Genomic DNA, 14027 nt, shown 5'->3' with positions numbered 1-14027 from the left:
CTGCGTAAACACTGCGCTATAAGTGAAAGGAAAGCAGCACTCTCTAAGCTCTCATTAGTATCAAGAGAATATAAAATATTAGGATCATAGGATCAGGATAATAGATTAGGTTAACAAAGTGCTTTTAGCAGCTAAAAGTCAGATCATTCTTGCGGGTGGTGGTGGAGACCAAAAACAGAGTAAAATATCATGAACCAGAACAAATTGTAATGTTACTGGATGTCAACTAATTTTAATTAAATCTTATCTCATCTAATTCAATTCAAACTTTTTTCTAGAACAAAACCTTCTGTAAAATATATGTCAGAGCACATTCAAAATTCATACTTTGCATGAACTATATAAAAATGTCTATATGCTCATAAGAAAATAAATAAAAAAGTTACACTGAAGAAAGAGACAAAAAGACAATTATGCCAATGTCTCTATTCCATAGCTGGAATTGTGAAGTACCATACTATGTTTGACATTGGACAAGGCCAAGGTAGTTTCATTCACAGAGGCTTTGAGTCGGCAAATAATCACTACACTACACAAGATATAGCTTGTAAACAAACATTTCAACAGCACTACATCAAGGTCTCTTCAGTAATATTCACATGGCATCATTGTAAGCTACTTGTAGTCGTTGTAAGCTTTCTTTCCTGTAGTTTGACCATAATTGTGAACACATACTAAACATGTTTAAAAGCTTGTTTGCTTCTGCATACAACCCACAGCATTGACTGTGAATATCACTATCATCGTCATTCTAACTTTATAAATAAATGTCTGTTTTTGTACATGTTCAGTGTGAAAAGTAAAAGTGCTCATATGTTGTTTACGCAGGTCTGTCCAATGCCTCCTTTTGGTTAAAAAAAAAAGGCAGATTATACAGCTTAAAAATATCAGTGTAAAGACAATGAACATAGCTGTACATATTCAACACTCCCTCTCAACACATTACCAATATTAATGTTTTACATTCAAACCTATTAATTTACGTCCATATTCCAATACACAGCAATGTACAGTATATAAAAAGCCATTATGTCTCTGTGTGTGTCAAGAAGCAGCAAGACATAGTGCACCAAATGTGGCCCATGTTTATTGATGAGAGAGAAGCAGAATAATGCAGTCAATATAAATAATGTAAAACAGCTACAGCTTTTTTTACTCCACTCTCACAGAGAGACCGACAGGAACTCATCCCGAGTCAGTGAGGCGACTCAAGCTTTTCTCATGCACACCTGTTCAATATGGCGTGACGTGCTGTCTTCACACTTTCTGATCACAAGTTCATCATCATCGTCAGCACTGACTGTGCTCATGATTGGGGGGGACAATGTGCGTCCGCAGGCACATTTTTTATGGTTAAATAAAAATACACTTCCATGTGAAAGGGGTGTGATTAGCACTGGTTCCCTGCTGCAGTCTGTGTTTATGTAAATAAAACTTTGGTCATCCGTCCAGTATATTCAACATGCAGAGGTTTCAAACAAACAGCGATTATGTGGGCAGCATAGACACAGCTGTGAATTACTCAAAGTTCTCTAACTCCCCAGCTCTCTCTGTTGTTCATACTGACACCAACTCTCTCTCTCAATCTCTCTCTCCACATGCTCATCCCAGTATCAACACGCTGCAGGGCACATACATCTGGATGTATCTGGAGCTCAGGGACAGGACTGCATGGGGAGAGGAAGTAACAGTGGAAAGAGGAGGGGATGAAGACTCAAGAGGGACAATCAAAAGGGCAAAAAAGTAATATGAGCTAACATCCACATCCTACACAAGAATGAAAGTGCACACAGACTTAGAGGAATAGCACACACATATGCATGAGATGCTATGAGGCCTTAGAGAGAGATCATTCCCTTCAGAGCATTCTCAATCACCTCTACCGGAGAAGGAAAAAAACCACACACATGACCATAAATGCTAATACACACATTGACACAACGTATGTGGCTGCTCTGTCTGATCCCTTCCCCCCTGGGAGGGCATCAATCAGTGACTGCCAAAATATCGCACTAACACAGTGCAGCCAAGGGTCGCAAATGCACACACACACACACCAAACGCACATTTGATAAACCTCATTCTTCATTTGCATTCTTTTTTCTGTCTGGTCATTTGAATGTCAAATGTGAACCTTTAGTGCTGCATGAAATGCTAATGCTTTAAAGTTATTCCTTCCTGAAACAACTCTATCTTTAATAGCTCAAAATGACTTCCTCAGGGAGTTCAATTTTGGGGTTTCTTATCATAAACGCACTGAGCTTCTTTTTTTTTTAGACCAAACTGAACCAGACTTAAGTTGACTGAATTGAAAACCCAGAAAACAATTCTCATACCCAGCCGATGTATTTTGAGATTTTCACACAAGCTTAGTATTCCATCTTCAATCACTTTTACAACTGAAAACGAGACAAGAGGTATAAAAAGAACATGTCTGCTTGCAGTTTTTAACTGCACACTGTGAATAAACTCTAAAACCAGAAGATTGTTTAGGTATCTATGGATGTAAAGAAGAAGTTTGATTGTGTGGTTATCATTAGTTCACAAAGGAGAGGAAATATCAGCAAAGCATCAAAATGAGTGGAACAGGGACAAATAAGTAGATGAATACTACAAGAGAAAATATATTAGTTACACTGTGAGACATTGCAGAGGTCACACACTTTATCTGAGTGTCAAAGTAAGAAGAATAGTGTATGTATATATAAGGAAGCCATCCACAATGGCTGCCACAGTAGTTTGACATCAGCAAAGACAAAGACGACAGGATTACAGTTTAGTCAACATGCATGTTATTCACCAGCAGCATAAAACCAGAGACCCTCCTTCAAATAGCAGCTACTTCCACCAGAACAGGATGGATTCATGGATACATCACGGTTTGCACATTAAAGTACAATTTGATAGATTGCTAAGCTAAACAAATCCTGACACTGCCTTTTCTTTTATCTTCATAACCCTAATATTTTAGTAATCCCATCTTGGACTCTTCCCACAAGTGAGAGTATGATTGTATTTTTACATGTTCATGCATTATGATGGGAGAAAAGAAAGAACTGTAATTGCCTGAATGAAATAAGATTTACATTTTTTAAGTTGTATTTAAAAAGTAACTGAAATAGTGTAAATGCAGTTTTGTAGGGAAAGGTATGCAAGGAATTGAGTGATAATCTGTTCCCAATGCAATCTCAAAACTAACACAACAACATATATATATAGCTGTCTCTTTCTAGTGTCTGTATTAACAAACATCATTTTGGATGTGATTTCACTCTTTTATTTAGATTTCTTGTTGCAAATATTCTAAAACCTTTTTTTTTTGTATCCATGAAACCATCATTTTTCACATCTCTGATAGAATCTCATTCGGTTTTGTTTATCCTCCCCCACATTTTTGAGGCCACCACAAGAGATAAAGGTTCAGACTTACCTTTGATGCCAAACTTGGAGTTTCCTCCAAACTTGAGAATAACCAACATGAGAAGGAAACCAGTAAAGGCAACAGCAGCAATGCCAACCACCACGTACACCTGAACAACAGGTCAAGAATTATAAATCTCCAGGACGTATGCTGCAGAGACAAGCACGGGCAAACACAGACACAGGATACACAGCAGAACAGAAGGTGCAATCCCCAGGCAGACTTTCAGTACTGTGATGGGTTCATTCAGTTACTTCTAACATGAAATACAGTCACTGCCAGCATGTTTTCTAGACAAGTAACACATGTAATAGAAAAAACAAATCAGGAACAACTGACAGAGGCAATCAGCAAAGAAATAGCAATGGGGACTTACTGCCACTCTGTCTTCAGGAGGGTTTGCAGGGGTGTTACCTGTTTTATAGAGAAGAGAGAGAGAGAGAGAGAGAGAGAGAGAGAGAGAGAGAGAGAGAGAGAGAGAGAGAGAGAGAGAGAGAGAGAGAGAAGAGTAAATACAGAGGGAGTGATCTGTGGTCGAGTGAGTGAAGGACAGTGTTGAAAGTCACATCCACTTTACAACTTTCTTTGGTAAACACAGTCAAGATTTATTTTCTGGTCAACCGTTTTTGTAATCATTGAACCACTTTTAAATTTGGTGAAGGTAGCAATAGGTGGTCAGTATTTTGTAATTTGGTAACTTAGCAAATAGCTTAGCAGCTTTTATTATACGCTTGGCAGGCCTGGCAATCTTTGCAATTCCCAAATGTTGAGGCACTGTCCATTATTCTACATTATTATGTGGTCTTACAGACAGTAAAAGTTCACTGTAGTTTACATTAACTTGTGTTAGTATAGCTGCATGCTACTTTATAGGAGTTCAGGCTAACTTCTTCAGAACTGTCTGATTTGAAAGAATTTAAACTCCCACATCTTCACAGTTTGTTTCTCTTGGATTGTAAAAAGTGCTCTAGCTGTCCAAAGATAAGTCACTAAACAGGGTTATTGTTATCTTACATAATAGCACATACTAGTGTTGCAATGAAATACAAGATCATGCAGTTCCATTATTTCCATGTCTGCCACTGATGTTTTGAACATGCCTCGGTGTTTTAGCGTTATATATTTAATGTGGCTATCAATTACCCATTTAAGTGCCTGTTTATATTTTAATCATTTTAGCAGGGAAAATAAATGGTCACTGGCTCTGACTTACAAGATATCTAACTCTGCCTGAAATCAAAAGCTTATTCTTCTAAAAGTAAAAGCTTTCAAAGTAAGCAAATAAAAAGCATATACCTGCTGGTGTGTCTGCAAAAGGGAGGCGGTGTTTGGAGAGAGAAACAACAGTAATAAATTAGCCTTTATATATCATAACAAAAATCATGCACTTCATAAATTATGTTGTTGGCCATACCAGTTTTCTGTGCTGGTCTCAATTATATATTCAATACAGAAAAACAATACTTGTAAAAATAAAACATGCACCAACAACATAGTTGCACAGTGTGTAAAAAGACAGAATAAAAGACCTCATCTCTAGCTGCAAGGATACGTACGTACAGTATGAAATGCCCCCTATGAAAGGCCTCAAAAGTGTTGTCTTAATTGTTCTTGTTTGTGCCTGAATAAAGTTTGGGGCACAAGTGCTACTGAGTAACAAAGTTAATTTCTAGCCTTGCAACTTAGGCTAACCTTTGCATAAAAGGTGATATACGGTGAATAATTATACAAATAAGTGTCAGAATTATTATTAGAACACAAATTAAATTCCATCAGCTCAATTTAGCTTGGTAAATGGAAAAATGAAAATGTCTGACTCATTAGTTAACACAAATTTCAATCTTCATCAAATGATGAAAGTGTAAATCGTATAGCTGCTGTAACCACTGCGCTATAAGTGAAAGGAAAGCAGCACTCTCTCAGCTCCCATTAGCATCAGGAGAATATAAAATATTAGGATCATAGGATCAGGATAATAGATTAGGTTAAAAAAGTGCTTTTAGCAGCTAAAAGTCAGATAAGTCTTGAGGGTGGTGGTGGAGACCAAAAACAAAGTAAAATATCATGAACCAGAACAAATTGTCCAAATAAATGGTCGCTGGATCTGACTTACAAGCTATCTAACTCTGCCTGAAATCAAAAGCGTATTCTTCTACAGTTAAAGGTGGTGTATCTGTCATTGCTATCACCTAAAAATGCATAATTGAAATCTAAGAGCTTTAAAAGTGAGCAAATAAAAAGCATATACCTGTTGGTAGGTCTGCAGAAGGGAGGAAGTGTTGGAGAGAAAAACAAGAGTAATACATTAGCCCTCAAGAAATTAGCCTTTATATATCATAACAAAAATCATGTACTTCATAAATTATGTTGTTGGTCACACAAGTTTTCTGTGCATCTCAATTGTATATTCAATGCAGAAAAACAATACTTACAAAAATAAAACATGCACCAACAACATAGTTGCAGTGTGTAAAAAGACAGATTAAAAGACCTCATCTCTAGCTGCCAGGATGTGAACACACAGTATGAAATGCCCCCTCAACAACTAGAGAGAACGGCCTCTAAAATGTTGTCTTCATTGTTAATTCCTGGTGCGTTCTGTACATAACAGCCTCTGCTATCAGTGTATGAATGTGGTGTGAATGGGTGAATGTGTGAATATAAAATATATATGTTAAAGCCCTTGGAGTGGTCAGTAGACTAAAGAAAGCTCTTTATAAACACAGTCCATTTATCATGTGTCATATAATAAATTAGGCTGAAACGATGAGATGTCAAAAAGCACACTCATTTAAAGACAGAGATACCATGACCACACAAGGAGTCTAAATGGAACATGTTTTACTTTAAAAAAAAAACACTTTTAATGTTTTACTTACCGTAATAAATAGGTTCAGTTCCTGCCCAAAACAAAACACAAAAACAAAAAGAATATTTGATTAGATGATGCCTCTGATCATTTTTCATGAGGAGCGTCTGAACCATGGACTGTATAAATAATGGACGTAGTATCCGTGACGTCACCCATCTGTATCTGAAGCGCTGTTTTGAAGCCAATCGTCGCCTTCTGCAACCAGCCTCAAGCGGACATTCGATGAATTGCAGTTTATAACGCATGGGCCTCTTATTTTGAGACCAGAGGTTGCTGCTTGGACTGAACACTTGATTTAGGGTAGATTTTTTTTATTCCATAATTTACAGAAAGAATTAACAAGTGACCCATTTAATGCCAGAAAGATACTAGGGCCCTGAAAACTCTTTTATTTTCAATCAGTTAATCTTTTCTAATACACCACCAATCCACACCAAATGTTATCTCAAGATGCTTTTTTAAAAAAAGAGCATTTCTAGACCATACTCTTTGTTATTCCTCACCGTCCCAGGGCTTTCGCATGAAGTGAGCCTCCACCTCCTTTCGGTCTGATCCATATTTGTTGGTAGCCAGGAGTGTGTAGTGTCCATTGTTGAGGTGTGTTGGGCTGTCCAGCTGCAGGCAGCCATGGTACTCTCTCTCCGTGATGTCATGAATCATTGTCATGATATAGTCTCCCTCTATCACCATTTCCCCATCCTGAAGCCACTGTAGATGCGGCTCTGGGTTCCCTGGAGACACAAGACAAGATATTTTGTAATTTACATTGAATACATTCTTTGTTGTGATCTCTATATACTGTGAAACTAAGACAAGCATCTCATGCTGGAACCTCTCCAAATCTTAGAGTACCATCAAAGGATGGAACATGGATGTTTGTCGTACCTGACACGCTGAAGGGGATACACCAGTGATGGTCTGGGATTGCATCACTCAGCTTGGTGATTTTGGGTGGAACTGAATTTAAAAGAGCATAGAGATTAGGAGCAACAGAGTGAGATACAAACAGAAAACACAGAACGCAAGATAAAGCCAAGAAACGATTCAGAGGTAGAACTGATGGAGCATGCAAAAGCACTGATTAAAAGAGGAGGAGCAGTAGTCTTATCCAGCTTATAATTCTTTGTATTAAAGTCTATCCTACACTGATAACCACTTTGACACAATGAGCAACATTGAATTATGTATGCTTGCCCAACGTACAAAGAATATCCAGCAGCAGTGAGGACTCTTTCTCTCCAACAATGTTCTCAGCTATGCAGCTGATCTTGCTGTTGTGGTCCTGAGACGACAGGTTGGAGAGTCGCAGCACCGAAATCTGGCCTGACGTCTCGATCTGAAATAGGTAAAGACATTCATATGTCAACATATTTCTACTTTTTTTTACAAATTTTCTGAAACTACTGATAAAATACAACACCATTTTTACACACTCATTTTAAAGCATTTTAAACTCACAGCTTTAATTAAAATGGCAATTATTTTTTACACCGGTTTATTGTTTTACTGCAACTGGGTCTCTGGGATTATACACTGATCAGCCATAACATTATGACCACTCATCAAATATTGTGTAGCCCCTCTCTCATTGAGTCAAGCCCAAAACAGCCCTGACCTGTCTAGACATGGACTCCACTAGACCTTTGAAGATGTGCTGTTGTATCTAGCATCAATACATTGGCAGCAGATGCTTTAAATCTTGTAAGTTGTAAGGTGGAGCCTCAATGGCTCAGACTTGGTTGCCTCACATCCCACAGATGATCATTTGGGTTGAGGTTTGGGTATTTGATGGCCAAGTCAACAGGACACCTTCCTTTATTTTTCTGTGGTCCAGTTTAAAGCTTTGATGCCAAATATAGGAGCTCGAGGTAGTGAACAGGGGTCAGCTTAGCAACACTGACTGGTTAAAAGCAACAAACTGTGATTCACAGTGTATTATGACACCTTTCTGTTAGAGCTAGCAATAACTTTAAAAGCAATTTGAGCTCCATTTGTACTTCTGTTGGACTGGACCACAAGCACCATTGAGCCTTTGGTGCCCATTTACCAGTTTTCCCTTCTTGGATCTCTATCAATAGATACTCACGACTGCAGACCGTTAACACCACAGAAGAGCTGCAGGTTTGTCAAGCAATCACAATTTTGCAATTGTCAAAGTTGCTCACATCCTTGCATTTGCTGCTTAACATATCCCACCTACAGTGAGGAGCTATTGGAATACAATTATCTTTGTTATCTCTTTACCAATCAGTGGTTATAATCAGTGGCGATTTGGAACTGATTTTACTGGGGGGGGGGCAGACTGGGGCCAAGGGTGTTGTCAGAGGGACACATTCAACCCTGACAAAAGAGTCTGAGAAGGGCGAGGACCGGCTGAGAACAAACTGACAAAACATCAGTGCATCCCTATATCCTTGACATATATGCTACTGTGTACTATATCAAAATGCAGACTGACAGCAGCTGTTTGGCTGTTCACACTCAACATGAGTCCCTTAGCGCTCTAAGGGACTGGAACCAAGTGCCACATGCATGTGTTCCGCCTGCAAGTTCAGGGCAATACAGAAGCTTTTTTTATTGTATAATATTTGTTTGGTGTGGAGGGGGAGGGCCACAGGGGGGGTCCAGGTTCAGTTTTACATGGGCACTGGCCCCTGTTGGCCCCTCCCCAGAACCGCCACTGGTTATAATGTCAGGGCTGATCAGTGTTTATTAATCTATCTCTGTGCAAGTTTAATTCCAATTTTAAGAAAAAATATTACATTGATTTGACATTATCACTTTTTAAATCAAATGAAACAAATTCTTTACAAAGGTGTTTTTATTTATACATTTTTACTGCATTCAACTGGAGAAGGTTGAAGCTATGGAGGCTAAACCCTTGAGGTCTCCATGAAACACCTTCTCCCAGTGGTGGTCTCTGAGCTGTAGCTGAGCCAAGATATTACATTTAAATACTGTAAAGGATTAGCCAGGTTTTCAGAGCTCCAAAAGACATTTGTTACAATTTTTTGATTTTTCATTTATTTATCATTATCATTGATTATTACCCAGCTTTTTTTACCCATAAACCCGGCTGCATTAAATACTTGAGTCTCATTGGTCAAAACCCATTGACAACCCCTTAACAATGGTGATTAATTCTGCATAATAAGAGCAACGCCAGTTACAGATCACCACAGAGAAGAAAAAAATATGAGTGGTAGTGTTAAAATCAACATTGTTAAAGTTGTGACATTTGTCTAATTTATGTTTAAAGGTGTGTCATCTGCAAAGCTTTGAGTAGTTATGTAAATAAGAACCCCTTCAGGATGAGATTAGACCCCTACGCACTACCCATCACCATGCATTAACCCTTACATAGATCTATCTCTTTTGCTGTCAGTGATCAAAAACAACATATGAGCAGTGTTTTATTGTGCTGCAAGAGCTCACTTCTTCAGAGGCTTTCTTTTGTCTACACTCTGAAATCCCAGTTTGCTATTAAATGTGACAGAAAAGCTGAAAGGCTGAGGCAGCAAGTATTCTGCATTTCTTTTTGAGAACTGTCAAAATTAAATATTTTCTGTCAATCAACAACTTTTCTGTCTGCTTCATGGCTATTCATATCAATTTTTTCAACAGTTTTCATGTGATGTGATATGACATGTAATCAAACAGTGTGTGTGTGTGTGTGTGTGTGTGTGTGTGTGTGTGTGTGTGTGTGTGTGTGTGTGTGTGTGTGTGTGTGTGTCTGTGTGTGTGTGACTTTGTGCGTGCGTGCGTGTTTGTGTGCGTGTGCGTATGCGTGTGGGTGTGTGTGTGTCTGTGTGTGTCTGTGGGTGTCTGTGGGTGTGGGTGTGGGTGTGTGCTCTCACCTCATAGTTAGACACCAGCCCCATTTTCCAGATCAGCTCAGGTGAGGGCACCCCAGAGGTCATACAGGACAGGTCCAGGCTTTTCCCCTGCATTAACGTCGCTTTGGATGGGCTCAACGTTGCTATGGGAACCTCTACATACAACCAGGGAGTGGGAAGAAGGAGAGGCACGGGAGGAGAAGGAGGAAAGTGGTAAAGAGGTAGAGAGGGGGAGGAGGGGGAAAGAACGGGAAGGAAGCAAACTTAGGATTCATGGCCGACTCTTGTCCTTTCAGTTAAAACACAAGGCACGTAACAACCTCGACAATAAGTGTGGAAGAGCAGGCAAACACACACCCACTACCACCGAGCAAAAAGAAAGACCCACAAAGAGAGACCTCAAATTCAATCTCCTACTCCCCCCCCTGCTCTCTCCCCCACTTTCTTTTAAGCACACTCACCCCAATCAAACAGACAGACACAGAGACAGAGTTCAAACACAGCGATGGTTACACTGATTACTAGTGCATGTCTTCAGCAGCCCGAGTACGCGATTGATTGGACACAGTCTGTGGAAGCAAAGACACTGCTGACTGTGTGTGTGTGTGTGTGTGTGTGTGTGTGTGTGTGTGTGTGTGTGTGTGTGTGTGTGTGTGTGTGTGGTGTGTGTGTGTGTGGTGTGTGTGTGCAGTGTTGACCAGTTGGTGACCCCCGAGTATGACCAATCTCAGACCCGGTCAGAGACTTGCCACCCCGTACACTGTCCGATCAAAATCGGTAGAGAACAAACATAAGAAGAAGAGAAGAAAGAGACGGGAATAAGACAAAAATAAGTAAAGAACAAGACAGTGTTAAAAAAAAGAAGGTAAAGAACTTTAAAAAAGGTAAGTATGCAAGAAGAGCAAGAAATGAGACAGAAGGTGAGGAGAGAAAAGAGAGATTAAGACCAGAAAAATGCAGATGAGACCAAAAGAGAAGCAGGAAGACAAGAGCAATGAATGATTAAAGACTAGAATTAACAGAAAAAGACAAAAACTTAAAGAGGAAAACAATGCCACAAGAGAGGGGAATGAAATCAAAGAAAGTAAGAAGAGGAATGGAGAGCAGACAGAAACAAAAACAAGGAAGGAACTGAACCCAAAGAAGGTGAATTGGAGAAGAGGGTGAGAACAAAAGGGGAGAAGGTGAGGGTTAAATGAAGAGAGGAACAATAAGAGGAGAAACAGAGTGGTCAGAAAAATTGTCCAAGAGACAAAAAAAAGGCAAGAGAAGAAGACGAGAACCAAAAGAGGTGAAGAATACAAGGTGGAGAATAAAAGACGAGAACACACAAAAGACAAGAGAAAAAGACAAGCCGAAGAGTACAAAAGAAGACAAGAAAAATCTGAGAGAAGATAAAGGAAGAACAGACTTCCACATAACAAAGAGAAACAAGTCAGAGGAGAATTAAACTAAGAGAATGGCAACCAAACAAATAGAAGAGAAGAAGATGGGAACCAAAACAAGTGAAAAATGCAAGAGAAAAAAAAACAGATGAGAACAGTCTGAAAAGAAAAAACTTAAATTGAGACAAGCTGAGGACAAAAGAGAGAGAAGCAAAAGAAAAAGCAGAAAATTATAAATCTTAAAGGAAACACAAGGGGCCAGAACAAAAAGAAAGGAGGAGAGGAGATGGGTGTCGACAGGCACTGCAGATAAAACTGGACAGATTTCTTATCGAACCCTCTCCTCCTCCTCCTCTTCCACCTCTTCTGTCCGTTGGCAGAATGCTTATCACCAGGGCAACCCACTTATCACTACGGCAACCCACTCAATCACTGGGAGACACAAAAAAACAGTCATTTCAGCGGTGGCAGACGAGTCTCCATATCAGAACCACATATCTTAACGTCTCTCAGTAAATCAGCTTTCTACACACACACAGACAAAAAGCTACACTCCGGAGCCCAGAAACGAGAGTGAAACTGGGGAGACCTCGCTGCTTTTGATGTGAGTGCAGTTGTCGTGACCCGTCAGTACACAGAAAATTATCTCCATGTTCAATTATTTTCCAGCTTTGATAGTGAAACCATCCATGACATCCTGCATGATTTTAATCCTTTAGCTGCTCGGATGAGTTCAGAATCAACAAGTAGGACTGAGGTGGAATTTACCGTAATTATCATGGTAGACAGGCCTGTGTCTGTGACAACACATGAGTCATTACATGGAAAGATTTCATGTGTTACAGTGTTTTGTCTACAGCCCACCTGCAGTCAGTTGTAAACAGTGAAAAGCTACAGGCAACCATGAGTGTCTTGCAAACAACACAGCATTGTCCTGACTCACAACATCTATGACAAATGTAGACACACCTGCCCTGAAAGAGAAAGCTATTCATGTCCTCGTACTAGTGTTAAGCAGTATGATGGAATGTATTCATTGGCGCTGAGAGCAGATTTGTTGGGATGTAGGCACTCAAGAGAAATGATAGAAATATCATAGAAGATGTATCCCTTGAGTTCAAGCCAGACGACCTTTCACAAAGTTAAAAGATAATTTCAATATAATAAACCTGAGCACTATTTCTTTTGACATATTTTGGTATTTAAATGATTAATAGGTACAATAACTTAGGGAAATGCGCTGCAGCCATTGCAGAGTCACTTTCAACTGCCAGAGTTTTCCTTGGGGACATCGATGCCAAATCAAAGAACGCCTGCTCAAAGTGCGTTTTGATGCCACTGACAGGCTCAGACGAGAATTCTAAGAGTGTAATAACATTACAGGAAAGGATCCCAGTGCCATCACTACACCTTTATTCCCTTTAGTCCCTCTTTTACATTGAACCCTACAACTGCACAATATTGGTGTCCCAGTGTGTCACTTTAGCTTTACAATGCTGTGGAAGCACAGGAGGCACTAAGCGTAAACTAACAACAGGCTTCACATACATATACACCGACACATGCACACACAGAGTGCTGCTACATCCCGCCAGCTCTGATGTTTGCAGCAATGCCATTACACCTCCATAACGCCTCTGTAATCTCTCTAGTAGTCTTAATGACCTTGGCGAGGTTCTGCGCTATACCACACTAATCTAGTTGTCTTTAAGACCCCGTCCACACGTATGTGGGAATTTCTGATAACATAGTTTTTCTCTGCATCTTGGCCTTACTTTCAGATGTAAACAGAGTTTTTGCTCACAAAAAACTGAGGTTTTCAAAAACACTTTCCAAGAGACTAATGATAACTCAATCATATTATTTTAGTCTGTACATATTAGTCATGCCTATTTGTTGTTCTTTTGGATTTATAGCTGATGTTATTGTCATTATATTTTTATTTTTATTTGTATGTCTTATTCTTATGCCTTGTACAGAGAGCACAATTTACCAAGTCAAATTCCTTGTGTGTTCAAGCATACCTGGCCAATAAAGCTGATTCTGATTCTGATTTTGTTGTTTCGTGTCAACAGTAGGAAACACTAATATACTTGCACATGGTACTTGTTTTTATTTATTGTGCATGCGCAAACATGTTACAAACCGGGTAATTTATGTCTGCCTGGTTACATTAGGTGTAATTGCATGCTTAGTTGGACGAATACATATATGTGTATCATGCTCAATAGCTTTTAATTCACCACTCTGTACATTCTGTTTAAAATTACCACTTGCTCAGGAAGTAGCTCAATACACCTGGCACAATGTTCTTCTATGGTGTTTAACATAAATGGAGCGCCGCCTACAAGCTAGTTCAGGCACACAACTCGAGCTGCGCTCATTCATACTGACACGTCATCATCCTCCCTTTCAGCTGATCTCAACATCCTCATTGGTGGTCTATTTAAGCTGCAAGTCTCCCTGTCTCTGCCTCTGCTTTGCAAGTGCTCCTGCTGTCCTGCTCAGTGCTG

The 14027-nt window shown here is 39.5% G+C and overlaps 1 protein-coding gene across 1 annotated transcript in view; it reads right to left on the bottom strand.

Moving 5' to 3' along the window:
* ntrk2a (neurotrophic tyrosine kinase, receptor, type 2a) overlaps nt 1-14027 on the bottom strand; it is a 107919-nt gene that overhangs the window by 80737 nt on the left and 13155 nt on the right. The window contains exons 6-14 of the mRNA XM_034692241.1: nt 10151-10284; nt 7497-7629; nt 7179-7250; nt 6797-7024; nt 6301-6321; nt 5670-5681; nt 4718-4729; nt 3798-3835; nt 3431-3530 (exon numbers count right to left, since the gene is read on the bottom strand). Coding sequence (XP_034548132.1) covers nt 3431-3530; nt 3798-3835; nt 4718-4729; nt 5670-5681; nt 6301-6321; nt 6797-7024; nt 7179-7250; nt 7497-7629; nt 10151-10284 — 750 coding nt within the window. The remainder of the gene's footprint in view (nt 1-3430; nt 3531-3797; nt 3836-4717; nt 4730-5669; nt 5682-6300; nt 6322-6796; nt 7025-7178; nt 7251-7496; nt 7630-10150; nt 10285-14027) is intronic.

Source organism: Notolabrus celidotus, chromosome 9, assembly GCF_009762535.1.
Source record: "Notolabrus celidotus isolate fNotCel1 chromosome 9, fNotCel1.pri, whole genome shotgun sequence".
Classification (NCBI taxonomy): Eukaryota; Metazoa; Chordata; class Actinopteri; order Labriformes; family Labridae; genus Notolabrus; species Notolabrus celidotus.
Note: the sequence above shows the minus strand (reverse complement) of the source record. Positions and strands in the feature narration are given on the sequence as shown.